Source organism: Solea senegalensis, linkage group LG15, assembly GCF_019176455.1.
Source record: "Solea senegalensis isolate Sse05_10M linkage group LG15, IFAPA_SoseM_1, whole genome shotgun sequence".
Lineage (NCBI taxonomy): Eukaryota > Metazoa > Chordata > Actinopteri > Pleuronectiformes > Soleidae > Solea > Solea senegalensis.
In genome coordinates, this window is record NC_058035.1 from 6,529,334 (window position 1) to 6,555,370 (window position 26,037).

At 41.3% G+C, this 26,037-nt stretch overlaps 2 protein-coding genes across 7 annotated transcripts; one reads left to right on the plus strand and one right to left on the minus strand.

Moving 5' to 3' along the window:
* The first annotated feature begins 993 nt into the window (after positions 1-993).
* On the plus strand, positions 994-6,201 carry LOC122781809 (Hermansky-Pudlak syndrome 6 protein). Its single transcript, XM_044045836.1, has one exon. The coding sequence runs from the start codon at positions 1,375-1,377 to the stop codon at positions 4,162-4,164; it is 2,790 nt and encodes a 929-aa protein (XP_043901771.1). The 5' UTR covers positions 994-1,374; the 3' UTR covers positions 4,165-6,201.
* Positions 6,202-8,313: 2,112 nt separating this feature from the next.
* prom2 (prominin 2) lies at positions 8,314-26,027 on the minus strand. 6 transcript variants are annotated; one of them, XR_006361858.1, is made up of 25 exons: positions 25,851-26,027; positions 24,239-24,539; positions 22,110-22,168; positions 21,811-22,016; positions 21,620-21,740; positions 20,092-20,155; positions 19,926-20,015; positions 17,785-17,990; positions 17,223-17,297; positions 17,071-17,134; positions 16,103-16,259; positions 15,870-16,022; positions 15,248-15,371; positions 14,627-14,709; positions 14,038-14,122; positions 13,277-13,420; positions 13,135-13,194; positions 12,152-12,250; positions 11,986-12,039; positions 11,821-11,901; positions 10,719-10,787; positions 10,547-10,636; positions 9,895-10,007; positions 9,383-9,573; positions 8,314-9,250 (listed from the first exon to the last, which is right to left on the minus strand). XR_006361858.1 is itself a non-coding variant. In XM_044045840.1 (24 exons), exons 2-24 carry the CDS (start codon positions 24,477-24,479, stop codon positions 9,441-9,443), a joined length of 2,571 nt encoding a protein of 856 aa, XP_043901775.1. In that variant the 5' UTR covers positions 24,480-24,498; positions 25,851-26,027; the 3' UTR covers positions 8,314-9,440. The 6 variants fall into 6 exon arrangements, 5 of the variants coding, with proteins under 5 accessions (XP_043901775.1, XP_043901773.1, XP_043901774.1 ...); XM_044045840.1 differs by having other exon boundaries at positions 8,314-9,573; positions 24,239-24,498; XM_044045838.1 differs by having other exon boundaries at positions 8,314-9,573.
* Positions 26,028-26,037: the final 10 nt, after the last annotated feature.

A 26,037-nucleotide genomic window follows, 5' to 3' on the forward strand; every position in this document is an offset into this window, starting at 1 on the left:
AGATAATTTTTAGTTCTTGTTGTAGACTTGAATAACTGGAACCTTCTTAGATTTGTTTGACATGGTGCCATAAGTAAATGTACCACATAATAAATATCTTCCATATCCATGTGAATATTCCTCAGTGGTTTGAGCACAAAAAAAGACAAAAAGCAGATTACTATTTTACATGTTGTTATTAATAGGGTCTGTCAGTACAGTAATAGAAGTGATATGTTAGTCCTCTTAAAACGTCACTCCTCAGATCCTCCTGCAACCACATGTGTGGTGTAAAACTGCCTCTTACTTCTGATTAAAATGATGCTGATGTTGTGATTCAGCAATTGCTCTTTTTACAGCCTCTGGCCCACGTGAACACAGATTGTTGTCTCTTGGTCAGTGAGGGTAAAACTGGTTATAGCTACAAACAACAAACCTTTTAAAGTGGTTGCAGTCGACGCACGTGAGGAAACTGGCAAGGTTCCTCATTTGTTATGCTCTGAATTATCCTCCACGTACATGAGGAAACCACATAAAAGAGAGTTTTATGGATTCAGCCCCAAAGCAGCAATGTGTCGAAAATTCAGAGCCTGGACCTGAAAACAATTCAGTATCTTACTCAAGATAAATCAAAGTCTAACAAAACACTGACAGCATGTGTCAGAAGTCAGTGTGAAAAGGGAAAAGTGATGCCTTTGCCATGTTTTGCCATGACTTTTTTTCATTTACATGCAAAAAGAGATAGTATCCCATGTTATTGCTTTTCTTGATAAAAAAAAAAAAATAGATTGTGATCATCTGGATAATTGTGAATAATTAAAAATGCACGAGAGGGGCGCCTGAATCTTTTGTTTCATAATATGACACTTTTACCTTATATTTTAAATTCAAGATTCATTCATTTTAAAGCTTGATAGCAATTATAACGATCCAGTTATTAATGTTGACCTAAACAGACAGACAGACAGGTTTGCAGTTGCTCTTCTCTTTGCCTTTTCACACTCTTTGTCCGCATGCGCGTCGTCGTTGTTCGGCTCCTCCTCTTACGCTCAGCACTCGGTATCCGGAAATTAACAATCCCGTGATGTCAGGGGAGTTCTCGCATAGCGTTAGAACGAGAGCTGTGCCTTTCTTAACTCGGATTTTTGAAGGAAACTATTCGGCGGGTTCGATGCTGACCGTCTTTTTGTTTTAGCTCCGGTGTCGTGTACAGACACGGGGCTACGAGAGTGAAAGACTGTCGGTGAATATATCCTTCCGCACGGAGCGTAACAACAGCGGGATGAAGCGCCCCTCTCTGTCCCTGGAACTAGCGGGATGCTGTTCATTTAGCTTCGTCGGGCTCACAAGCTAACAGGCTAATCAATAACGACTTCAGCACTAACGGAGGAGGTCATGGCGCAGTTTGTTTTGGAGCAGCTGTCAGGATTCGGGGACTACAATGGCAGTGAAGAGCTAAGTGAAATACTGGGACTAATTAACGACGCTCTGTCGGACGTTCGCCTGAGCCCTGATGGTCGTCACGTCCATGTCATCCTCCGAAAGCCTAAAGCCGGTCTTGTGACTTTTGACAAGTATGAAAGAGTCCAGCTGGTCCACAACCAGAAGAAACTGGATTTGCGTTTGACACGGACTGTTCCCATTGTGGATATTTTATATTTGGAACATAATAACAAGGTCAACAACAGTAGTAGTAGTAGTAGTAGCAGTAAAGACTCAGCCACAGTTGCAGTGGTTTATGAGAATGGAAAAGCTGAGTTCTGGAGGTTCCAGGAGTGCAGAGCTGGCTGGCATCTCCTGCAAACATCAGATTTGTGCAACAGTCCCCGGGCCAGAGTGGTGTCTGTGTGTGTTTGCTCCAACCTGATCATCTGGTGCGAGGAGAGGCCGCCTTCAGAGAGCTCCCCTGCTCTCAGTTCCACCAGGAATAAGCTGAGATACTGTGTCTGCAGACGTGACTTTGAGGTGGGGGAGGGATCCGTCACCTTGGGAGGAGTGAAAATCGCCCTCCACAACAATCCCAGGTTCACCTTGGTTGCCTCAGGTGACTATGTGCATCTTCTCCCTGACTTGAGAGTGAAACCACAGCTAAGCTTTTCAAAAATTTTCATTTCCTGGTCCCCTCGCCTTAACTCCTTCAGAATCAGTGTGACATGTAAAAACACTCCTCTAAAACTGCTCTCAGCTAAGGAGTCTGACTTTAAGAAGTTGGTGACAGACTCTCTGGGGTATTTATCCACTCTTGAGCCACCTGAGATCTTCAGCTTCTTCCCCACACAGTGTGGAGGTCTGCTTCTGCTGCTCAGCACAGGGTGGCTGTGTCTCCTCCAGAAAGATGGGATGCTGCGGCAGGTTTACAAACGGGCAGACAGCTGCTTGGCAAAGTATGGTACTCACACTAGCCTCTGCATGTACAAGGACACCCTGGCACTGCTGGTGGGGCAAAACCTGCATCTCATCGACATGAACTGTGGAAGAGAGCTGCAATCTATTGTGCTACAGAGAGAGGGATTGTTATATTCAAACCGGGCTGAAACGAGGACACCTCATCTGCTCTTAGAGACTGGACTTTATGTGGTAGTGAACAAGGAGACAGAACCCAGCAACTCTAAGGTGAAACTTGATATCAGCACAGAGTATTTTCACCATGGAGCCCTCCTGATTGAAGCCGTCTTTGAGGAGGCGTGTAAATACTATCAGCAGAGGAGTCTGAGCAGCACCCAGCTCACTGTCGACACACTGAAGAAGGGAGGCAGGTTCCAGGCTCCCATATCTTTAGCCTCCATCCTCAGGAACTACTTTGACACAGGGTCAAAGTTGAAAGGAGCAGAGCTGCACCAGAATGGAGGAGGTGGATGTATGGCAGGGCAGGACAAGTTAATGGGCTCCTTGGAGGCAGAGCTGAAAGCTTTGGTGTCTCTGGAGGAGCTGAAGTTCAGTTTAGTGAGGGGAAGTGTTAAAGAGGTGGAAGCGTTGTGTGAAAGTCTAGTTGAGAAAGAAGTAGCCAGATTGATGACATCCTCAGAGCTGGATAAGGAGTCTCTGCTTTACCTCAACTCCATTTTCAGCGTCTTCCCTTGCGAGGCATGGAGGGCAGCACAGGCCGCCCTCCAGCTACACTACAACAGAGAAGGTTCACTGTCCAGCAGTGCTCCAGCTGATGTGTGGAAAACTGTCCTCAGTCCTGCCTCAACCTCCAGACTCCCAGCTGCAATTCGCCTATCAAATGGTGGGCCAAAGCACAATCACAGTGATTCCATTGCTAACTGTAAAGTCAAATCACCAAGCTCCACCCCCCCAGCTGCCCTGCCTGTGTTTGAACTCCTCTGCCACTCAGTTTTACACTTCCAACCCAGTTGGCTGCCTAAGTTCCTTGAGCTCGCACAGCAGCAGCAGGGCTCAGTCGGTCTGGGCCTGAGTCTGGCTTCTTCCTCCTGGAGCTTCTCTGGTGGCAAAGGCAGGGAGGGCGGGGAGAACAATGTGCCACTCTACAAACGAGCTCTGTATGTGCTGTCCAGTCCGAGCTTTGATGCAGACCAGCACCATGACCTGGAGGTAGAGCTGCTCCTGGTCAGTGGGCGTCCTAATGCTATCCTGCAGGCGATGAGGGTCCTCATGGCCAAGCAGGAGTGGGAGCGGGTCACCCAGGTGGCGCAGAAGTTCTGCAAACAGAGTCCACTGCTCAACAAGGAGATTTTCACAACTCTGCTGTGTGAGGTGGCCCATCACAGGGATCTGGATCCATACCTGAACCTTTTGTGGACACTCTGCCCTGAGGACCTCACTGTGACAACCATACTCAACCTGGTGCTGAAAAGCCTCCCCTCCTCTCATGCCCCCTCCTCCTTTCCCGTGTCCACTACAACCTCCTCATCCTCTGCTCCCTTTGCAGACTCCAACAGTAGCCAGCTGACCATCGGGCTGTTGAAACCTCTGCTAAAAAAAGTCCTTCAGCGGGAGACCAAGCCCAGCCAGCACTATGCTGACATCCTCCACTCTCCTCTGTTTCCCCCTCCAGCACCTCCACGTGAGTCCACAGAGCAGCCCGGGACCGTCACAGATTCAGAAGCAGACTCTGCGGAGTGCAACAACATCTCCCCGACCTCTCAACAGCAATCACCCACACATACAACTGCTCAAAGGGCCATGGTAACACTACCTGCTAATCCTTTGTGCTCACCTTGAACAAATAAGCACATCCCAAAAAAAAAAACTGTCATTAAGTATTCTAGATAAAATCTGGCCTGACTGTGAAGCAGTGTTCATGTGTGTTGACAAAAACATTCTAACAATAGTAGTTATAGTAGTTATCAATAGTGTTATGTAGTTAGTGACGAGAGCTTTGTCAGCAGAATGGTAATTTCACATGAAGTATGATGACTACAAAGTATGAAATGACTACTGAAGATCTTACCCGACAGGTAATTTTCATGTGTACAAACGGAATTTGCAATTGTTATTTATCCCTGAAGCCTTAACTGCATGTGGACAAGAAAGCTTGGCCTTAGTCAGAATGTCATCAGCAAATAATAATAATAATAGTACTAGTGGTTGAAGCTGCACATTTAATCGCAAATATAATTGAAATTGCAATATCCGAATCTAAAGACAGTACAGAAATGTACTGACCCACAAATCTCTCCTCAGAAATAAGTTTAGTTTGTCGACGGACAATTTGGATTTTTTTATTTTGTCTTTTTGTCTTTCGTCTGTTTTTTTTTTTTTACTCATATGTTGCAGCTCTAATAGTAACATACTGAGTTATGTGTACAACAAAGCCACTAACTCCAATTTGTTGGGGTTTATTGTATCAGTGTGTTGAATATTTGCTGTCCAGTGTAGCTGGGGTCTGCTAATTGCAGAAATTCGAGTTTAGCTGCCTTTCACTCGCTGATGTCAAAGTGCATTCCTGCAGTGAGTAATCTCCTGAGTTTTATCCTGACAAACTGCCCTTTGTGTTTGTTTGTTTTTTAAGTGTGAACTGACGGGGGCCAAGGTTCCTTTGCTTACTTCTAGTGTTTGCATTTAACATATTGTAGGTTTTTAAATATTAACCTGATTTTGACTCGGGTCAGGTGTCCTGTGAAAAGACTAGCTCCTCCCACTCTCTCGACTCCATCTTGTCCTCTCTGTCCAGCTCACAGGACATTCCAGACGGAATACCCAGAAAAAGTGACTCACAGTTCGACAATTGAATTAAATTAAATTCAAGCGTGGCCTGGGCACAGGGCGACTAACACAGACGGCCCTGCTGCTTGCATAAGGTTCATTACGCTTGTCTTCCTTCATGGAAGCAGTGAGTGTAATGTTATTAGACCACCATTTTCTCCATGCTCTGAAATTCATTGCACTCTCAAATCACCCCAGTCAGTGTTGCTTGTTGTGTACCTTGCATTTGTTGAATTGAATGTTTTCGGATTAAGTGCTGTGAACAAGAGTATATTTAAGTGCCTGTTTTGATAATGCTTTCTTTTTGAGCAGTCTGAAAGTTGTTTTTTACACACATAATGGTGGAGCCTGTCAAAACAAAATGTTATTTAAGTTGTAACAATCATTAGAATGTTACAGAATTGGTAGTAGCCTGTAGTTCTCTCTTTAGGGGCGAGTGACAATCGGGACTCCAAAAAAAGCTGCACAACAGTCGTGCCTTCTTTTTTTTTCACAGCGCTGCTCTTCATTTACAAGATGGTGTTACATTTTTGCCCCATCTTCTGAACTCCAGCTCCCGCTCTACACGAAGCATCAAAGGTTGATGAGAGGAGCTGTGACATAGAGAACACATTTGTCATTTGTTTGTTTGTGTTTTTAAAAGTATAATAAGCTGTCGATGTGGGGAACAGCTCTTGCCCTCTGGTTTGACTGGTGTCTTTTATAGTGTCTTTCTGAGCTGTGTACATGTTAAACAAGCATGAAAACGTGTCACTGTGTACCAGACATAATCCAACCCTGCTGAAAGTAAATGGTAACTCCCTGACTTCCTTAGGCAGACCACTGAGCCCAGTATTTTTGACTTGTCATATATTAACTATGAATTGCCTTTGAACCTTACTTCTGGTTTCTGTTAACAAATAAAGTCTCGTCTTCCATTTGCCTGACAGAGTTTCACATCTGCATGGTTACTTTGTCTACTTTGGGCCATCCAGTATTTGAAATAAGAAAATGTGTGCAAGTATTTATATAAAAAAAAAGGATGCTGTATGCTATTAAACTGGAGACAAAACAGTTTGTTGTCCTGAGTTTTACATGTGAAGTCACTCGATAATTACTGAAAGCAATTTCAATGACATAATTTTTTTTAATACCTTAAATGAACATGACAGTGCTCATTTAATGACAGTGCTACAATCAGGTCCAGTAATTATAAAACTAAACTGAGGTCATTTAAATAAAACCGTATAAAAACAGCTTTTATCATGGCATGTTTTGCTACAGGCAAACATTTACAGTGTTGCTTTACTGGCAATAGTGATAATAATCCGTCATCTTCCAAGTATGTGTCATTCATTGTCATCTATCTGCCAATTCCCTGTTTCACAGACTGCTGCAGATTTGGTTTGTTCAACTGGAATCAGGATATTCCATTCACACCGCACTGCAATAGATAGACTCGCCCTAACCCACTTTGGGTACACCTTCTCATCTGCTTGTTAATGCAAACTACTCATATAAACTGTATTTAGCTGTACTGACAGGCTGCCTGCATGATGCATCTATAATTAGGACTTTAAGTGAGTCAGACTTAAAGAGAGACTAAAAAACAAACAAAAAAACAACCTTGTAATGTGAGACGCCAGATAGAGAATCTCAGGTTGAAGAGGAAAAGCAAGTGAGACACAAAGAGCAGAGTTGAAGGGTTTTAGGTGTCAGGTTATGTTTCTGAAACCTCTTTGCAGTTTAAATGACCATTGAGTAGAGTCAGACTCCTTTTTACCCTCAAACTAACTCAGTGTTTCCCAGATTTGTACCTGGAAACCCATTTATTTAAAGATGGCCAATCATGTGTGACCTAATTCATATTCTAAATCATGACAAGAGATGTAGCTTTAAATCTCAACTTCATTTGATGTAGATGTTTAATAATTGTCATTTGGTGACCTCCTCCTTTCCACCTCCACACTTATTGCACTGCTGTGATTGTGACCTCACATGCCCGTGTGCAAACTGGCCGTGGGTTACGAGATCCAGCAGCGGCACACACACGTGCATATCAGTGCCCTTTCTTTCTGTGCTTTTGTTCGTAGCAGGAAGTGAGTTAGTCAAAAGGGTGGCCTCTAATTTGGGAGATTAATGGGTAATAGCTGAACATTCCTCCTCTGGGCTCTGACCTTGAAAACATTCCTATATATTTACACACTTTAAATCCTTACTCACTCACACACTGATCTACATTACATTGACCTACAAGCTTACTCAACCTGAAACACAACTAATACTGGCCTCATTCTAAACATACATGTATTTATAGTAAAATGTAATCATATAGCTGTGCTTCTGGAGTATCACCTGGTGTGTTCTTCTTCATCCGCTGTAGCCTGTCTCCTTCAGTAGATTGATATTTTGATTGAGCAAGTGAACAGGTGTTCCTAATAAAGCAGCTGAACGTCTTTAAGGTTCTCGAGTGAGAGTAAACTCGGCATATATTGCTCCAATGTTTTAATCTCTCCACTGGCTACCTGGTTTGTTTTTAAAGCCCTTAGTAGCCCCGCCTCAGCCTATTTAAATGAAATTAAACCAAGCTCCTCCCCTCAGATTTGTGTTATCACTGACCTGGGCCTTTTTAAATCCAAACATGTTTATTTAGAATGGCTTTTAAAACCCAGAAGTGTGGTGACAATTGTTCTTTTCTGTTTTTGTGTTCTTAATTGGTATTTTCATGCTTTGATAGATGTTTCATGAGTTTTGTGTATGTTTGCTGTAGTACCAACAAAGGAAATCAAGGTTAAATCAGAAATCAAAACTAAAATCTGCCTCTACATCTATTTTATCCACTCTTTTTTTATTTTGTAAGGGTTGTAATTTTACTTACCTCCTATTTATATTGCTTTGTGTAGCACTGAGTTTTACAAGTGACTATCTCGTCCTTTCTTGTACTTGTCAATAAAGAAATTCTATTTTTAAGAGTGTATCTGGGAAATCTGTGTGCTCTGTGTACGGACTTCATGCTCACAAGCTACTGATCTAACGTGAAGAGTATCAGCTGCGATGTCAGTTTCCAGGGGATAAACTTGGTGGGATTCTGTCACAACAAGATTCCGCTGTGAAAAAGCATTTTCACGCTTTGTGCGGGAAACAGAGATGCCACTTGTGCTGCAGTCAAAAAGGTGGAAACATGCGCAGCACTCACATTTGTTCATTTGTCGTCCAGTACAATTTTTCTATTCACAGTAGCCTTTTTTGTTTTTTTTGTTTTTAATAAATCACAGCCAAGATAAATCTTTTCGAAAGTTGAAATTAAAACATAGAAAAACACATTATCAAACTCGTTTACAAAAAAAAGACATGACAATATGGAGTTCAGTAATTGTCACGCACACAAAAAAAGTGTAGAAATGTAGTGATTCAATTTGGTCTCAGAAGCTTATTTCTATTGTTTTCCTTTACGATGACTAAAAAAAATCAGCTCAACACTAATAAATTATGCTCTCAGGATCTAGCAGCACGCTCTGTTTGTACATCAAAAACATATAAAACATGCAAAAAATATTGAAAGTTCAAACGGCTCAAAAAAAATAATAATAATCCCTGAAGATTCTCTTGTGTCCTGAGGTCCTTCTCAAAGACAATGTGTGAGGAATGAAATGTATCAGGACTAGGGCTGCAACCATTGTTCGATTATTAATCAATTATATTAATTAAATATAAATATATAATATATTAAATATCAACTAATTTGATAATTCGATGAATCGGTTTGAGTGTTTTTTCAATAAATAATAAAAAAAAAAAACGTTTACATTTTCCAGCTTCTTAAACGTGAATATTGTCTGGTTTCTTTGCTCCATTTGACAAAGAAATCATTAAAAACTGAATCATTTCGGATCATTTCCAGCTTTGGGAAACGCAGATCAACATTTTCTGACACATTTCGAGAAAATAATCAACAAGATGAATCGATTATGAAAATAGTCGTTAGTTGCAGCCCTAATCATGACCAGTGCTGTCAGTGAAGGCAGTGAGTGACGTACAAATGAAGAAACGCCTTCTTCCCTTTCAGTCTTCTACATCAGCTGGCATCCCTGGTTGTGGGTTTGATTCCCGGCTCCGCTAGCTCCTTGCGTGTGAACGTATGAAAGGTGTGAGTGAAAGGGTGTGAATGGCAGAACTGTCATGTAAAGCAGCTTTGAGTGGTCATCAAGACTAGAAAAGTGCTACATAAAATACAGATATATTTTCTTTCCCTTACCTCAGCCTCAAGTTTTCTGTGTAGTGAACAGTGTGAGTGAACTTTTGTCGCTCGCGTGTCACATCTGTATCCCAGTGTAACTTTGGTCGGGAGGCGACGGTTGTGTGTGCTCTTCCCAGTACTGTGTGTCTCGGTCGCTCAGCTCATTTTCGTTTGGGCTTATATTTAGTTTGCTTGCTATGACGTTGTCACTGAAACAGAGACATGAGCGTTGGCAGGCTATAGCAGTCAAAATGTGCACTGGACGGGTCATAATTGGGTTATTAACACGTTATGACGTCCTAATGGGACGTTATAACACACCATTCATTTTTAAGGATCTATTTCTCGTTAGCATTGCCAACATTTATATCACATCCCCATTTAATAACTTTGTAATAAAGCCTTTATAACATTTCTATAAGAGGAACAAACCCGTTATGATTCTTGCATATTATGTGCATGTACACGTGTATGTGTGTTTATGGCTCAAGTGAATTTTTTGGCTGTTTTTTGGGTGGTTTGCTTCTTACTCATAGTCATCAGACAACTTCATTTTCCTATAGTACTTGGCCAGTTTGATAGTGAAGATGATGCTGGGGATGAGGAAGAAAAGGCACCAGCCCATACTGCACCAGAACGCATTCTAGAGAGCGTGAGAGGAACAAGGAGTGAGTATTTACAGCAGAATTGACTAACAACAAAAACAAATAGATTCGTAGCCATTTAACAAAGTATAGCCATTTCTAATAAGTGTTTCCTGCTCTATTCTTCTTCTGTGTCTGTTAACCCTTTAACACCGAGCCTATCACAGACGATACCGCAATTACGGAGAGAGGAAAGAGTTGCAGAAACACCTGTACATAGTTTCCATTTTTGAGCCTGTTTTTGGAAAACTCTAACCTTAAATATGTTATACTGTAACATGCAAAATCTGGTGTTCATGTACAACTACAGTGGGTTTTTTGTTTGTTTGGGTTTTTTTTTAAATAAAATTTAAATTGTTAATAACCTATTTTAACATGCAGTGAATTGAATATAACTGCCAGATATTCAAAGTTATTCTGGAAAAATGGGCAAAAGCACTTAACTCACAGGACACTCATCTGGCCCCTTTATGGAGAGGGCCATTTCGAGGCTTAGGTGTTAAAGGGTTAAGACGAGCAGAAGGTGACGGACACTCACCAGAGACTCCAGCAGGTACGAGCAGAGGATGACCTCCACAGCGTCCACAGTCTCTGCAACAGGCTTACAAAATCCCATCTGCTCTGTGATCTGACAGGGGGAGAAACATACAGTTTAGATTCAAAGAAGTGAACGGTCACAAACACGAGTGCTGACAAAGACTTATTATTACCATGAGTCTGGCCCACACATTGTAATGGTCAAAGTGAGCCAGCTGACAGTCTAAGAACGAGCTGCTTTCCTAGGATCAAGAGAGACATACAGAGAGAGAATTAAATCCACACTGCTCAAGAGTGGGAAGTCATGAGGAATCAGGAATGCGTCGCCACCTCAACAATGAAGGGATTCAGAGGAAAGGCTCTGAAGTGGCAGTAAAAACAACATTCTATATGGTGCTGAAAGTGTCTTAAGTTGCACACTTGTATAAGTATCTTATACAAGTGTGACCAGAGGTGGAAAAGAATATCGAAATATCCTACTCACATAAAAGTATGGCTCTAAAAAATGTACTCAAGTAGGTTGTTTAAAATGTACTTTTTTTTAACACGGTTAGGGTTCTTTCTTGTGTCTATGCTATATATTTTTTTAACCTAACTGCACACTAACTCTAAGTGCGTCTAACCTCAGCACTATGAAGCACATTTTCTTGGAGACTGATATATTTGATTCAGGGATGGTTGTTCGTCTGTCCTAAAACATTCTTAAAATTGCTGGGTTTTGATGACACAATACCTTTTATGAGCTGTTTGCACCTCGCACCTGGCAAACACTCCATATTGCAAAAAAAAAAAAGAATAAAAACCAGCAAAGCCAAAACATCCAAATTAAATAAAAACCTAAAACTAAAAAAAATTCTCTATTATAAACTTCGTCTGGAGACATCCAACATGTCAAGTTTTGTTCCTTGTTTTTCCTTTCTTTAGCTTTTTTTAATCTCAAACTATTGTAACCTTGCTCCTGTGTGGCTGAGATCTGGTTACATTGCCATCTGAAAATGATACATGTGACAATGGAAAATAAAACTGCTATAAAACAGTGCATTTGTTTGTTACTTTCAGTGTTAAAAATGGTCAGAGAAGCGTTTAAATCCTATTCAGTTTGGTATAGTGTGACTCTTTTCATCTTTATCTATGGCATGACTAGATAATACATATAAAATTGTGTGATGTATGTAATATCCCTTCAGAGGATGCAGTAATGAATCACAAGCACTGTAATGAATGTAGAACCAACTAGCTGGCAAAATGACGACTGAGCCATGTGACTCTACTCACGTTCCTGACGACCGCTGCTGCTTCTGTGTTGAAGAAGCCTTCTGCTGCAGCCACGTTTGCCAGCAACACCGCCACTGATGCCTGTAAGAAATAAGCCACAGAAAGTAGTAGAGAGGACACACGTCTCTCTTCTTAGTAGTACTGGGTGTGAATCCCTGGACTCACCTCTATTTCTTGTTCCTTGGTGCGAAGGACTGTGACACTTGAGTTAAGTTGTGTCTGTGGGGGGGGTAATGATAATGTTTATGTTTAAATTCAGACAGAAGGCCCAATGTTTAAAAATGCAGAACCAGATCAGGCAGTGATGGCAGCAAAGGAGGAGCCCACTCACCATTTGTGGGATGAGGGTTGTTTCTATTCTGGCCTGAATCTGCCTCAAGTCGTTGGCATGGTTTTGGAGTCTTGTTTGAGTGGGCGGGTCAGTCGCAATCTAAGCAAATAAATAAAACATTTACATAATGCAAATGTTTCACGTACATGAACAAAAGTTGGTACACATGTTAATCATGTCAGGACGGTCCAAAAAGTAATTGAGGACATTGTTGTAAGTCCTACAGGAAGGCCGCCATCTTGGATTGAACTTCTACTCCATATCACAAAAAACTGAAACTCATAAAAATTAAAGTAAAACTAAGCATTTACCAAAAAAAATTAAACTAACTAATTTTAAAAACGGAAAGTCAAAATGAAAAATCTAAAACTATTATAACCTTGGTCTGGAGACATCCAACATGTAAACTGAGACATTAAGTGTGAAATAATTGTTTTGCTCCTTGTTTTGTATTTTCTTTCTTTCTTTCTTGCTTCTAAAGACAGTTCCTCCATTCCATTGTAGGTTTGCATCTTTATTTTACACCAAATCTGAGCCAGGAGGAGGATTTCTTTTCGTAATAAGAAATTAGTCTTCCAGTTTCCTTGTTGGAGTCAATCAGGAAGTGACGGTACATAGTGAGACTCTGCTGGTTGTGTCGATGGGAAAATGAATATACATTTTACTGGATTTATAACACCAGAAAACATGTTCCTGAGGAGTTAATGATCTCAGTATCTAGTTTTCAGTCTTCTTCAATAGCATGTGACATCAGTTTTCAAAAATTGTGTTCTAATTTCAGAGAAAAAATAGACAATAATTGCTGAACAAATGCAGTGGGAACACTGCAGTATCAGGTATGTAGTATCAGAGAGGATTTGCATCCATATTTGTACAAGTACATCCACCTCGTATCGGACAAAATACCCAATACTAGTATTGGTATCAGTGCATCCCTATCAATACAAATGTAAGACTTTATTTGACAAAATGTTGTAACTCACTCCAGCATTCACAAGTGCATCCGCTGATGTATTCAGATTGATGTTGGACACGGTGTTAATCTGCGAGAAGAGAAATACAGCGTCACAAAGGTCACAAGGATACAGTGATGTGCACGTGGTCCTGTGGGAAAAAAACACAGACCTGCTGTGTGATAAGGGTGGAGTTCATTCCGTTTGTAATGATGGAGAGGTTTCCGAGGTTCTCTCTCACTTCAGGGCTCAGGAAAGTGATGGCAGGCAACCCAATGTGCATAGCGTCAAACTGCTGCTGTATGTCCCCCAAGTACTGAGTGACCAACAGAGGAGAGAGGTAGAGAAGAAAACACACATCACATAATATGTCACGTAAAAAGTTCTCTTAATAGTTTCCAGTCAATCATTCGTCTGATCCTACAGAATACGTCAAGTCCGTGGTTCTCAAACTTTGGTACGTGTACCACCAGTGGTACATGAGCTTCCTCTGGCGGTACTTCAGAAATACTGTTCTATAGCCCAGGGTCTGTGAAAGCCCAGAGAGGGCTGCAAAGTGATGCCATGGTGGCTCTGTTTCTACTAGACCAGGTAACTCTGTTGTTCTTCATCATCACGTTATCAATTGAACAAGTGTCCAAAAACCTCTGCGTCACCAAAAAGTACCGAAAGTTACTGATGCTGCGTTCGTTGCTCATTCCTGTACTTTGGACGCAGCGCTTCGGAGGGAAGTCTAAAGAAAGGGGCTTGGACTTTTGAATTCAAAAATGTTGCCTGCCCTAACTGTTTCTCCAGGATCTCCAACCCTACATTTTAATATTTTCTCAGGTGGAACTTGGTATAAAAGGTTTGAGAACCACTGCGATGTGTTATTGTAGGTTACATTTCTATCGTGAAAGATAACAACAGAAAAGGGCCGTGAAGAGAACTCACTTGAGTTGTACTGAAGACTTGGTCGAGGTCTATCACTTCATGCATGAGGAGTGTTTTCCAAATAGTCTGGTTTGCCGTACAGCCTCTGTCAACACAGGGAGACAGGATATGAAATGAAGTACAATGGAAATTGTGCATACATATTGTAGACCAGTGAACGGCAATTGGTGGCCCGTGGGCCAAGACTGGCCCGTCAGCATCAGTATCTGGCCCGGCAAAATTTCCTATTGAGTTAAGAGCTTTTATTGCTAAAAAATATGAACTTATTGAAAAAGATTCTGTTGCTAGGATTGACTGTTAACCTAAACTAAATGTTTGGTTTGAAAATCACACCAGTGTGATTGTCCATTAAAGGGCCACTTCACCCAAAAATATACAGGGTTTTTTAATTTCCAGAGATAAATGTGTTATATGATCATTAGACAGTGAATCTAAGACACGTCTCATTCCCACAACAACAGATGAAGTTGGGATTGAAGTCAATTCCTTCAAAGAAAATAAAAGCCCTACACTGCTCTTTACTGTGTTTCTGTCAAGTTTTATTTTGAAACCAGAAGACTCTTATGAGAGGCAAAGTTAAATAACATACCTGTAGATGTGTGCGATGCTGATATTGCTTCTCAATCCCAACACCTGACTTATGTTTGGAACCAATCCCGAAGAATCAATTAACTGTGGAGAGAAGAGGACTTCCAGTTATGGCGTCTCCCTGGGCAGTAGCTGGTTTTAGTGCTCCGACCTTTTGGGCTTATATTTGCTTTTCCATTTCGACATAGAGTCACTCATTTGTCCACGTTTGCCCCAGGATTGTCAAACTCTCTTGCCCTTTTGTTAGTACTTTTGTGAGTAAGGGTAAATATTCTACCTTTGACAAGATTTGGAGTCATTTTCTATCATTTCTAGAAGGGGAGAAAGCCATTGAAGTCTTCTTGCCATAACAGTATTATCTCATTTGACTTGTATTATTTGTTTGTTTATTTGCATTTGGAAACATGCTGATGTTTACTCTAGACCACGAAAAGTGACTTAATGTATTGCCCTGTCATAGAACTGTGTTGGAAGATGTTTTGCTGCTACCATGCACCTTACCTGTTCTCTTTGTTTGTTGCTGTCATGGTAAACGATGGAAAATATTAATAAAAACATTTGATTTCACGTCCAGCATCTGGCGCTTGCGGTGAGCGCACAGATAAAATATGCAGGGATTCACCTGGAACAGTTGTCCGCTGCTCCACGGCCGACACACAAGAGTGTGACCGTGTCCTCCCAACAGGAAGAGCACGAGCACGAGTACCATCATCAGCCAGGAGAAGAGGAAGCTGAACCCTGCGCTCCTGCAGTGAAAATTACAGTGTAACAATTGTTTTTAAAGAACTGTATCTGTATCCATTAATTGTTTTAGGTTTATTTGACTTTTAAGTTGTGTTTTAGTGCACTATCAAGTGTAGTTTTATCATATTTTATTGGACTGATTATGTTTTATATTTGTCATTTGATCATTAATGTGTGTATTAATGTAGTTTAGCTTGCAGGTGTTACGTATATGCATTTACATTTTAAAGTTTTGTGTCATTTTAGCACATCGCTCTGTGTTTTAGTGTAGTTTTAACATAGTTTGTTCATGTATAAGTTATATTGTTCATGTATAAACTCTACGTACTGCACATCAGTGTAAGACCATCCCAAAGGTTATTATCATACTAGTGTTATATTTGTACTGTACTGTCACGTAAAGTGTTCCTACATAGGTTTTTTTATTCATTTTTTGCTCAGGACATGAGGGAAAAAAAATGAATCACGTGACTACACACACGCAACAACGTGCTACTCACATCATGAAGAAGGTGCCTCCGCTGTCTGCCATGCAGGAGCGCATTGTGGGGTCCGTTTTGGGCTTCAAACCCAGAGGACCCAGAACCAGACCCAGGAGGTTACACATCACCACCAGGCCCACCACGCAGCACAGAACAATACACAACTTGTACCTGGACAAGAAGACACACATCGTGATGAATGATTGATTTACTGATAGTTTATTCCAGTGTTCATGTGAGTTTTTTTTTACCTAATGTCCTCGGCGTACTCGATCGTGGAGCTGTGTTTACCGATTGTGTCTGCGTACAGCTGAGTTGGAAGCTCTGACAAATTTATGAAAGCAGAAAGGGAGGTCCTGATGATATTTGAGATCTGGGTTTTGACGTTCTCCAGCACCTGGGTGGTTTCTAAGACAAGCACAAAACATTTTGTGAATTAAAAGGCTCTCCTTAGCTTAGCTACTCCATATCGGCACACAACGGAAAGCCACTATTCTCTTCGTTCTTATGAATTTCTGAAACTGCCTGAACTGATTTCACTTGGATTTTATTATCTTAGATAGACAACGAGGAACTATTATATATACATATACGAGTAGCGACTGTGTTTTAATTGATTACTGTGACCTCAACTCCTGCACTTTAAATGTCAAAGAAATATACTGTCACATTGTTAATTAATTCTTAATCTTTTAATATTTAATATGACGTGTGTTGCTGATGGGTAAAATAGAGTAAACATTGTGTTACCTCTGGCGTTTTGCAGTGCTTTTGATTTGAAAACCACACAAACAACTCTAGTTTAACTAAAACCAAAGATAGAACTTTCCCCTTTAGATTTAAGCCTCAAATATGGAACAATCAACAGATTCCCCCCACTGAGGGTCTAATGTGGTCAGGAGGGGGCCAGACAAGTGAAAAAAAACATGCGTTTAGGAAAAAGCAACTGCAACAATGATCTTAAAATCATGTGATATTTCATAATGATATTGCTATATTTCACCTTTGATCTGTGTAGTTAAAAATGGCGTATTTTTTGTCAGTAGGACATAACCATTGCTGACCGTAACCATTGCTGAGTTGAGCGATGGTTACGACCTGACAGACCTGACCTCCATGCCAAGTTTTCAAGAGTTTTTATGCACGTATATACCTTATATTGTGGTTGTGGTCTAATAAATCTGTTAAACACTATTTATTTATAAAACATAGAACTCACGTTGCACTACATTCATGGTTTCAGTGTTCACGGTCTGTGGGATGCTGTTGAAGTAGCGTTCGATCTGAAATGAAATGGATATAAAACAATGTGCCACAGATAGTAACTGTAATATCTGTGGCTAAAGGGGCATGGGGGGGGGTGTCATTGACCTCCACGATTTTTGATGGGAGATCAGTTTGGTTGATTTGAGTCATTCCTGCCACAAGACCATCGGTGTTGGGAGTCTGTGAACACACATGTTATACCTTAATTCAACAGAGGGAGGCAGCAAAAGAAAACACATCAACCACAAAGCCAGTTAGATGAGTTGGTGACAAAGACAAATAAGGAAAGAGTATGTCTCTATTTCATTTTGAGCCAGCACACTGAGAGGAGAGGAGAGGAAGTGCAGTGTGACTCATAGATGGAGGAGAGTAGGAGTAACAAGATGAACAGATGGGAGGAGGACGAATCAGTTTATAAGACAAAAGCCAAAAGACGAGGAGTGATCACCGTGTGTCACAGTGTCAGCCTGCGTCAGAGAATCTTTCCCTGCACAAATGATTCTACCCGTTTCTTGCATCACAGTGACGTCTTGTTAAACCTGGCACAATAATACACTTTAATGTAGAAAAATTTAAACAACCCCCCACACACATTTTTCAAACTTCCTCGAAGAAGAAGAAAACAAGGACACACACAACATACAGGAACACACAGGGATGAACTTACAACGATTGCGCCCAGTGTCAGACGATCTACCTGTGGCTGTAAAACTGGCCTTATTAAGGCACAGCCAACACAGGCCGGGTTATTCAAAGTGGCAGTGATGGCATATCTGATGGTAGTGATGTCCCTCTGCAGAAGGTTCATGGTGGTCCTGTGCTGGGTCAAAAATGAGTTCAGCTCCTGTAATTGAGCGCTGAAGTTTGTGGTCCCTGAATGAAAAACACACAAATGCAATGCTACTTTTAGCTAGTGTATGTAATCTCTTCCATTCAGTGCTGCTTTAAAAAAAAAAAACGTTACTATCACTAATGGAAAAGCAAAAGAATAGAGTCAAGTAGAGTCAAGTCTTTGTATTGTTTTGATTGCACATCGCAGAAATGAGCCAGGTAATTAGAGCCTGCTGCTGCGAGGCATACTAGTTCTCACTAGAATGCATTGCAGCGCAGGCATCTATTGTAATCCTACGCATCCTCCCATATTTTGCTGTGTAACTCCTCCCACAGTTTTGAGAAAAAACCCACACGTATCAAAACGTGCGACATGATCAGGAATGGTATACTGTGACTATTCTAAGAGTTTCGAATAACCATGGCAATCGCAAAAAACTGCGAATAATTTCCACATGCACATGAATGGGAATCGGTTGAAAGACGGAGAAAAACCAAGCCCACTTGAGCATCACAGTGTCGTCATACTTTAACGTAGAAACGTGATTGTAACTTTAAACGGGTCACAAGACTTGGGACTTTTCTCACCTCAGTCAAAGTTTTGATAAATATTAGTTTTTATACAATCACAGTTTACGTTTTGTACTTTTTTTGACGTTTTCAGATTTTATAATGAGTGTGTATTGTATGCGTGGATGGGGTGCTAGAGTGACACACTGCTGAGATCCAGAAAAATTATCACAAAAATCTCTAAACAAACTCTTCTCCTGACCACAATTTCTAACCTACACAAACAACGTTTTTACATCAAGATGTTGCTATGGTTGTCGCCTAACCCTGTGTATTGTTTTTATTTTCATATGACTTGCAGTTTTTCTTAACATCACCTAAAAGCACAGAGTTCTGGTCAGAGCTCTCATTCACTCCCATGTTAAAAGTATGCTTTGTAGTTTTGGAAAAATCGAGGCGAGGGTGATTTTAAAATTGTGATTTCTCTGTCAATTCACACCCGTTTCTCACAAAAATGTGGGAGCTGCTGAAAGCCTCCTGACGCTCACAAACCAAATTTTATCTCTATCATAAACCGTTCTTGAAATATGACAACCAGGGCTGTTTGAAGGATTTTGGGGGCCCCAAGCAAAATGGACACTGTTATCGGGATCCCCCTCAAGGGGGCCCCTCTCAGTAGTCGCTAACAGGGGCCCACTTGAGGGGGTTCCCGATACCACTGTCATTGCACTTTACTGCCTTGACTTTCAAAGGGGCGCTCACAGAGTTTGTCGTTGCATGCGTTCCAAGCAATTGCTCGGTTTGCTTGCCGTCTCGCGACTGATGACAACTTTAAAACATGCTGTTTTCTTTGTTTCTCAGAGGTTTGGGAGAAGCATAGGTGTGTGCGTGACAGGACTAGGGAGCGGGGGAATTAGGGAGTGAGTTTCTCTCTGTATTGAATTGTTATTCTTCCACCCAAAACTTTGGTGTGTAACTCCTCCTAGTTTTGAGAAAACCTCCACAAATCCTATACCAAAATGTGCGGTTTCATCAGTAATGGCGGATTATTACTTTTATAAGCGTTTCGAGCAACCATGGCGACAAAAATTGCAAAAAACTGCAAATAATTTCCACATCCACATGAATGGAAGACGGTCGAAGAAATTATCACAACCCAGCCCAGTTTGGAGCCTCACAGTGTTGTCATATTTTAACGTAGAGACATGGTTTATGAGTAAGTCTCTTTTAAAGGGTGATTCCACCAAAATACCACTTTTTCTAAATACTTCAAGTTTTAAAGGTTCAATCCACCCAAATGTTACTCCTTTACCAGCACAAATCCTGCACCCGACGACATCGGCAGCAAGAACAGCAGGCACGCTTGAAATTTTGCCACATTTTCTAGTCTGATCTGCCAACGTGACGTTCAAACAAGAATTGACATGCTCAGACTGAAACAGGGCAGAGCACACAGGCGCACCCTACCTTCGTTCAGCAGCCTCAGCGAGTGCAGCACTGGGTCCATATGTCCACGGAATCGATCCTGGATGACTGAGCCCAACTGAGGCCCGATGTCTAATTATACAGACAAAGTGACAGTTGATCATGGGACGAGAACAGACTCTGCATCATAGATTATTATTTTACTTACCATTAAGGTTTGAGGCAATCCTGTCGATGGTTGTGAAGCTCTCGTTCACCACGGACTGAATTTGCTGGAGTGAAGCAGAGGAAAAACAGTGGAAAAACAGTCAAGTCAAGTTTATTTCTAGAAGCACATTTAAACCTTAGAACACAAATTGTCTTATGTCCTTTTCTTTCAGCACAGCCTAGACAATCTGATAAAAGAAAAAAAAATCCTCTTCACTGACTCTATAAACACACCTGAGCAAACAGTACTAAGATTGAATTGGTGAAATATGGAAATACATCACAGTTCAAAGTTCACTTGGCTCGTTTTTATGAACAAAACGCACCCATCCTGGGTGTGTGAGAAGACGTGACATTATTTGTCATGTGTGGCGAGTGTTAAGCCCCGCTCACCAAGCAGTAAATAAACATTTAGACAACAGAAGAAGTCGTCGCCAAGGATAGTCAACCGAGCCTCGACCTAGTGACCCTCGAAGCAGCTGACGCCCTGACCTTTCAGCTGATGAGCAGCTCAAACCAGATGTGTCCAGGGACCGCCACCCGATGGTGAAGTCAGATACTACAGGACCCTGATGCGCAAGTATACCAGCGATATGTGGACATGTGCAAGGAGGTAAACCAGGGCCTCTGAACAACCAAGCTGGTCTTTGACCAGAGAGGCAGACAGGAAGCTGATTTTATCAAAATATGTATCAACAAACAACATTACTAGATACCCATACTGTATACACTGGCGGTTTTAAGGGGTTCAGTTACTCTTTAATTTGTATTGTGATCTCATTTGACGTTGGTTTGAATGTCATTTGTTAACATTTAAAAGTTACGCACTGCAGCTTTAGGATATGGTTGCAATGCAACTCACAGTATGTCAAAAATCCGGATAAACACGTGGAACTTTTATCCTTTTTTCCCACTCTCTTGTAGGTGAAGATAAGTGTATTGACACGGCACAAAGAAAAAAAAAACCTGTTAAGTGAGAACTGGGGTCTGTTTGCATCCAACACAAGATTGATGATGCGGTGCAATAATTAACACCGCTCAATCTAATAATAATAACAATAATAATAACTAATTTTATTTGTAGTGCACTTTATATTCTAAAAAAGAATCCCAAAGTGCTACAGGAGCAAGGAGTTTAAAAAAACGACAACAATCCAAGTGTGCGGGTTTAGTCCTGGGGGGGGGAGTAGTAGCTGTTGGTAGAGCGTAGCGAGCGTGCTGAGGTCTGGGGGGTGAGAAGGTCTTTAAGGTACTGAGAGGCGTGGATGCATTGGAATGTGAGGGAAACTTTATATTCGATCCGGGCGGGGATGGGAAGCCAGTGAAGAGAGTGCAGAATAGGTGTGATTTGTTCGTGTTTACGCACTCTGAGCAGGATCCTAGCGGCACAAAACAAACACCGACTCCTTTGTTCAGTTTTAGTCGTGTTTAGTAACGCGATTAAGAGTTGATATGTCAGCCAGTATTTTGACCTTTTTACATTTCCATACTTCAATGCACTTTCATCAGCAATAGGTTGTTTTTCTTACCTGAGGCACAGACGTGATGAACGTTTGAATGTTGCGTGTAGTCGTGTTGAGCTGTGTAGGACTCTGAGTCACACCCACATTCAGGTCTTTATTGCTTTTGAACATGCAAACGTTCCCGGCTCTATAAACACACATTCAAGTTTCAGCCCTTTTGTTTTAACAATATTAATTTCAGCCAACACAAAACTCACAGGATGATGACTGTGACAGCAATCGTGCACCAGTAGAGACATCGTCTGCTACTGTGAATAGAGGGTGTCTGCTTCTGGTGCATCGTCCCCCCACACTTGCCACAGCAGCGGCAGCACGCCAAGAAGATGCCAATTATGGGCATCAGAATGATGTACAGGATGCCAAATATTGCACATACCAGGAAGCCCACTTCGTGCAGCATGACCTGAGGGCACAGGAAAACACACCCAGATGAAATACTGTTTTAAAACTAAATTCAGGAGGTCCTGGTGAATGTATGTTCATTTCATGCACTTACTTCCTTAATTAATTGTGAATTTGTCAATGAGAATTCACGGACTAGTTTCAGGATCAGGTCTAGAAAGAAAAGCGGAGAAAATAATATTGGTTAGTTTGTTTTATTTAGACGGAAACACGGCTAAACAGGGCCAGAAAGAAATAATTACTATCTCCACTTCTGCACTCAGTCACACTCATCCATGCACAAAGGCCGAAACCAGGAGGACATTGTGTCTTGAGATTTATACAAACATTTTAATCTCTAGCTTTGTGAAAGAAAAAAAAAAAAGAAGAAAAAAAGAGGAAATCTGACACCTCCATCTCATGTGATTACTGGGAAACCAGTGGGACATGCTTTCAAGTTTAGTTTTTTCTGCTGTTGAAAATGTCTTAAATGTTACACGTTGCAAATTGTTTGGCACCAGAAAATGAACTGTCCTTATATGCAATTCCCAACTGCATTTGAGAGGCAGACATTTAGTAGTGGTATACTGTTGCATACTTTGCCCAATTTTAGTCTCTCTGGATATGGAATTAGATTTGTGTCAATACTTTCTAACAACACTTTTCACGAAAAGTATATAGCATATCGATATACTTGAAAAGACACTTGCTCTTTGCGCTGCATATCTTGTTCTTTGCGCCGTTTATTTGTTTGCGGGCGGGCCTTCGAGTGACCGCGCAATAGACCGGAAGTCGACACGGGTTTGGGAGTCGCTGTCGGTCTACAATTCGTTCACCAAGTTTTCCCCTTCAACATTTGACAAAATAATTGTAAATATCTAACGTCTGTCAGAGTGTAAACGTTGAATACTTACAATTATCGGACAATTAATCATTTTGTCGGATGTCGGCGGGGAAAGACAGACTGCGACTCAAAGCCCGTGACGACTTCCGGTCCATTGAGCTGTCACTCCAACACTCCAGTCAATCAGCAGGCAGCTTCATAAGGCCCGCCCACAAACATAAAACCACGGCGCAAAAAACAAACCAGGGAGCTCACATAACAAATTTCGGAGCACAAAAAACAAGTGTTTTTTCAAGCAATAAAATACATTATTTTTGAATGATTAAATCTATATTTTTTGCTTCTTAACAAGTATTGTTTGCTTCATCTGGTATCAACATTTGTTGTTTTTTTAATTCAACATTTATTCTTAAATTGATTGAATTTTTGGGGAATTATTAAATTTTTTCTGCCATTTTTTAATCACTGCAAATGGGTGCCACCCTTTCTGTACAACGGAAATACCCTACACCGCCAAAAAAGTCACACTAGGATTGTGGTTGGGACTACCTTTGGCTTTGATTACCAAATGCATTTACCGTAACATTGCGCTCATAAGCTGATGCAATGTCACACTGATTTCAATCCCACAGTTGCATTAATTTTTTTGGCCAGGATCTTATATTTATGATGGACATGAACCGCTGGTGTTAAGTCTTCACCACCACATCCCTATCATTCTCACTAGGGTTAAGGTCTGGACTCTGTGGAGTTAATCCATGTGTGAAAATGATGACTCATGTTACTGGTCTTTCATAGTTTGAGTCCAAGAATCCTGGCATTGTCATCTGGGAATTGCTATTGTGGAAGCTGGACCTGACCATGTGAAGCAACACTTGATCATGACACCCAACCCCCAGAGGCTTACAGAGTATGTGACGTTTTTGGCCAGGTGGTGTTAATTTCTCTGAGTGAAACACAGGTCTTTGTCAGCTAAAATTACACGAATGTTGAACATATTTTTGTTTGTTTTATATTGTTTGGGTTTAGAAAACAGTGCCGGAAAGGAAGTAAGGTGCAAAACAGAGTTTTTATGGGGTCGATTACGTCACATAACATGCAGAGACAATAGACCGCCTCATGTCTGAGTCACAAAGTCACACAAAGCATCAAAGCTGCGGGGGGGGGGCATACATGTTAAAGATTGACAGGGTAGAATAAGAGAATGCCCATTAACTTATTGATTTACCAAGCCTCTCAGCCTCTTGTGTGGGCAGTATTACCTGAGGGCAGGAAAGGTTAAATGTGATGGCGTCTCTTTAACCTCAGGGTTTATAGTCTAGCACAGAACATGGCAAATAAGAAAAAAAAGATTTCCGTGTAATTGCATCTGGACAAAGTAACAAGGACATGATACCAACCTATAGGAAATGGGTATGGCTGGACAGTTTGGAGGAAGGATTCAACCAGAGGCGTCATGAAGCTAGAAGCAGTCCTGTTCTGAAACATTAAGTACTTGAGCTGGGTGAGGTTCTGTCGAGCATCACCAGCCATACAGGGAGTCTGTTGAGGGCCAGACTGGGACAGGCCAAGTGTCAGCAGCATCGCTCCGACGACGGTTCTGAGTGCTCCACCGCTGCTCGGCCGCCTACAAGCCCTCATACTCTCACTCAAGTATGCCCTGTTTAAAGGGCATACATGAAATGCATCTTCATATAAACTCTGTAATGAAAATATATATAAAAGACATGAAAGGAAAGTGAAACTTTCCCTCCTTTCATCCTACAGCCAAAATGTCACAATCCAAACATTCACAAAGAAGAGGAGGTCTTCATGAGAAGGAGAGGAAAATGAACGATGAAATCAGAAATGCAACATTGCAGATACCATCTCTGCTGTAAATGCCAAGAACATTTGGTGGGAGAAAGCTTCAGGATTCCTCTTCTCTTTTCTCTGATGGTTGGTGTTCTTGATGTTTTGTGGCAGTTGGCATTTACAATGTTGCTTCTTTCTCATTCCTCTTTATACTGATTTGGGATTCAGAAAGTGAGCAGAAGGAGTGGAGGCACAGGAAAGAGAAGGCAGCAGTACCTCAAACTGACCTCAAACACCAAGAACAAAACACAACACTTTTGGATTCCTCTTTCTCGTTTCTGTTATGCTTGTTGGTGGAGTTTTACAGTCATTTTACAGCAGTTGGCATTTGAATGTTGCATTACTGCCTCCTTCTTCTTCCCCCTTTCTCTTCTTCTTTCTTTTCTGTGGAGGTGGCAAGGGGAAAGAGTAGAAGGCAGTAATGCAACTTTACAGTTACACCACCAACAAGAATAATGACATCCGTGACACTGTATCATCGCCTCCCTCTTCTTCCTCCTTAACTATGAAACCATTAGTACAAAATGAATACAAAAGCAACTGTCGATGAAAACAAAACTGCTTCTATTTTGGAAAAATCTAAACGTTAAACTAACACCTATTTAGAAAATTGAGAGGGTGCTTCATACAAATCTTTCTGTCATTGACAAGTCTCAGGAAAAGCCATGAATATTATCCAGTCTGACTGTGATGTCAGTGTTCACAGTGTAAACACATAAACACTGCATTACCTGCATCACTGCTGTCCTTCCAAACCAACTCTGGCGCTGAGATATACAGTATATTAACATTTCTCACAAAGCCTCCTTGTGTCTTTGAGTCGCTCTCATTAATAAATCGACATGCTGAAAACATCTACTTTCTACTTTTTAAACAAATAAACCCATTGAAATCAGAGAAATAAGTCCCTCACTTCATTTGAAGGAAATTTGCCAACACGACAACTCCCAAAGAGCTAATAACACAGAACGTCCTTTGGATATTTACTATACAAGCATGAGACTGGGAACAAGCAGCCCGAGCAGTGCCAGGTTTCAATCACAAATCGAGGCAAGGGTGCGAGAGTGGATTAATAAACATGAAAAGAAAAGAGACTGAACAAAAAATTCACATGACAGAATGAAGATTTAAATGTTTTCTTTCATTCAGATCACCCACCTTGGCCGGACAGTGAAGGACAGTTGCAACTGCTCTGCGCTCCAGTAATTCAGACACACACACACACACACACACAGACTTGCAGACCTGTAGAAACTTGATATCGTCCGACTGTGTTGACAACTTGTGAAGTTGACTGTGTGCGAGTCTGGGAAACACTGGCACAGCGAGGAGGGTGGGAGTGACA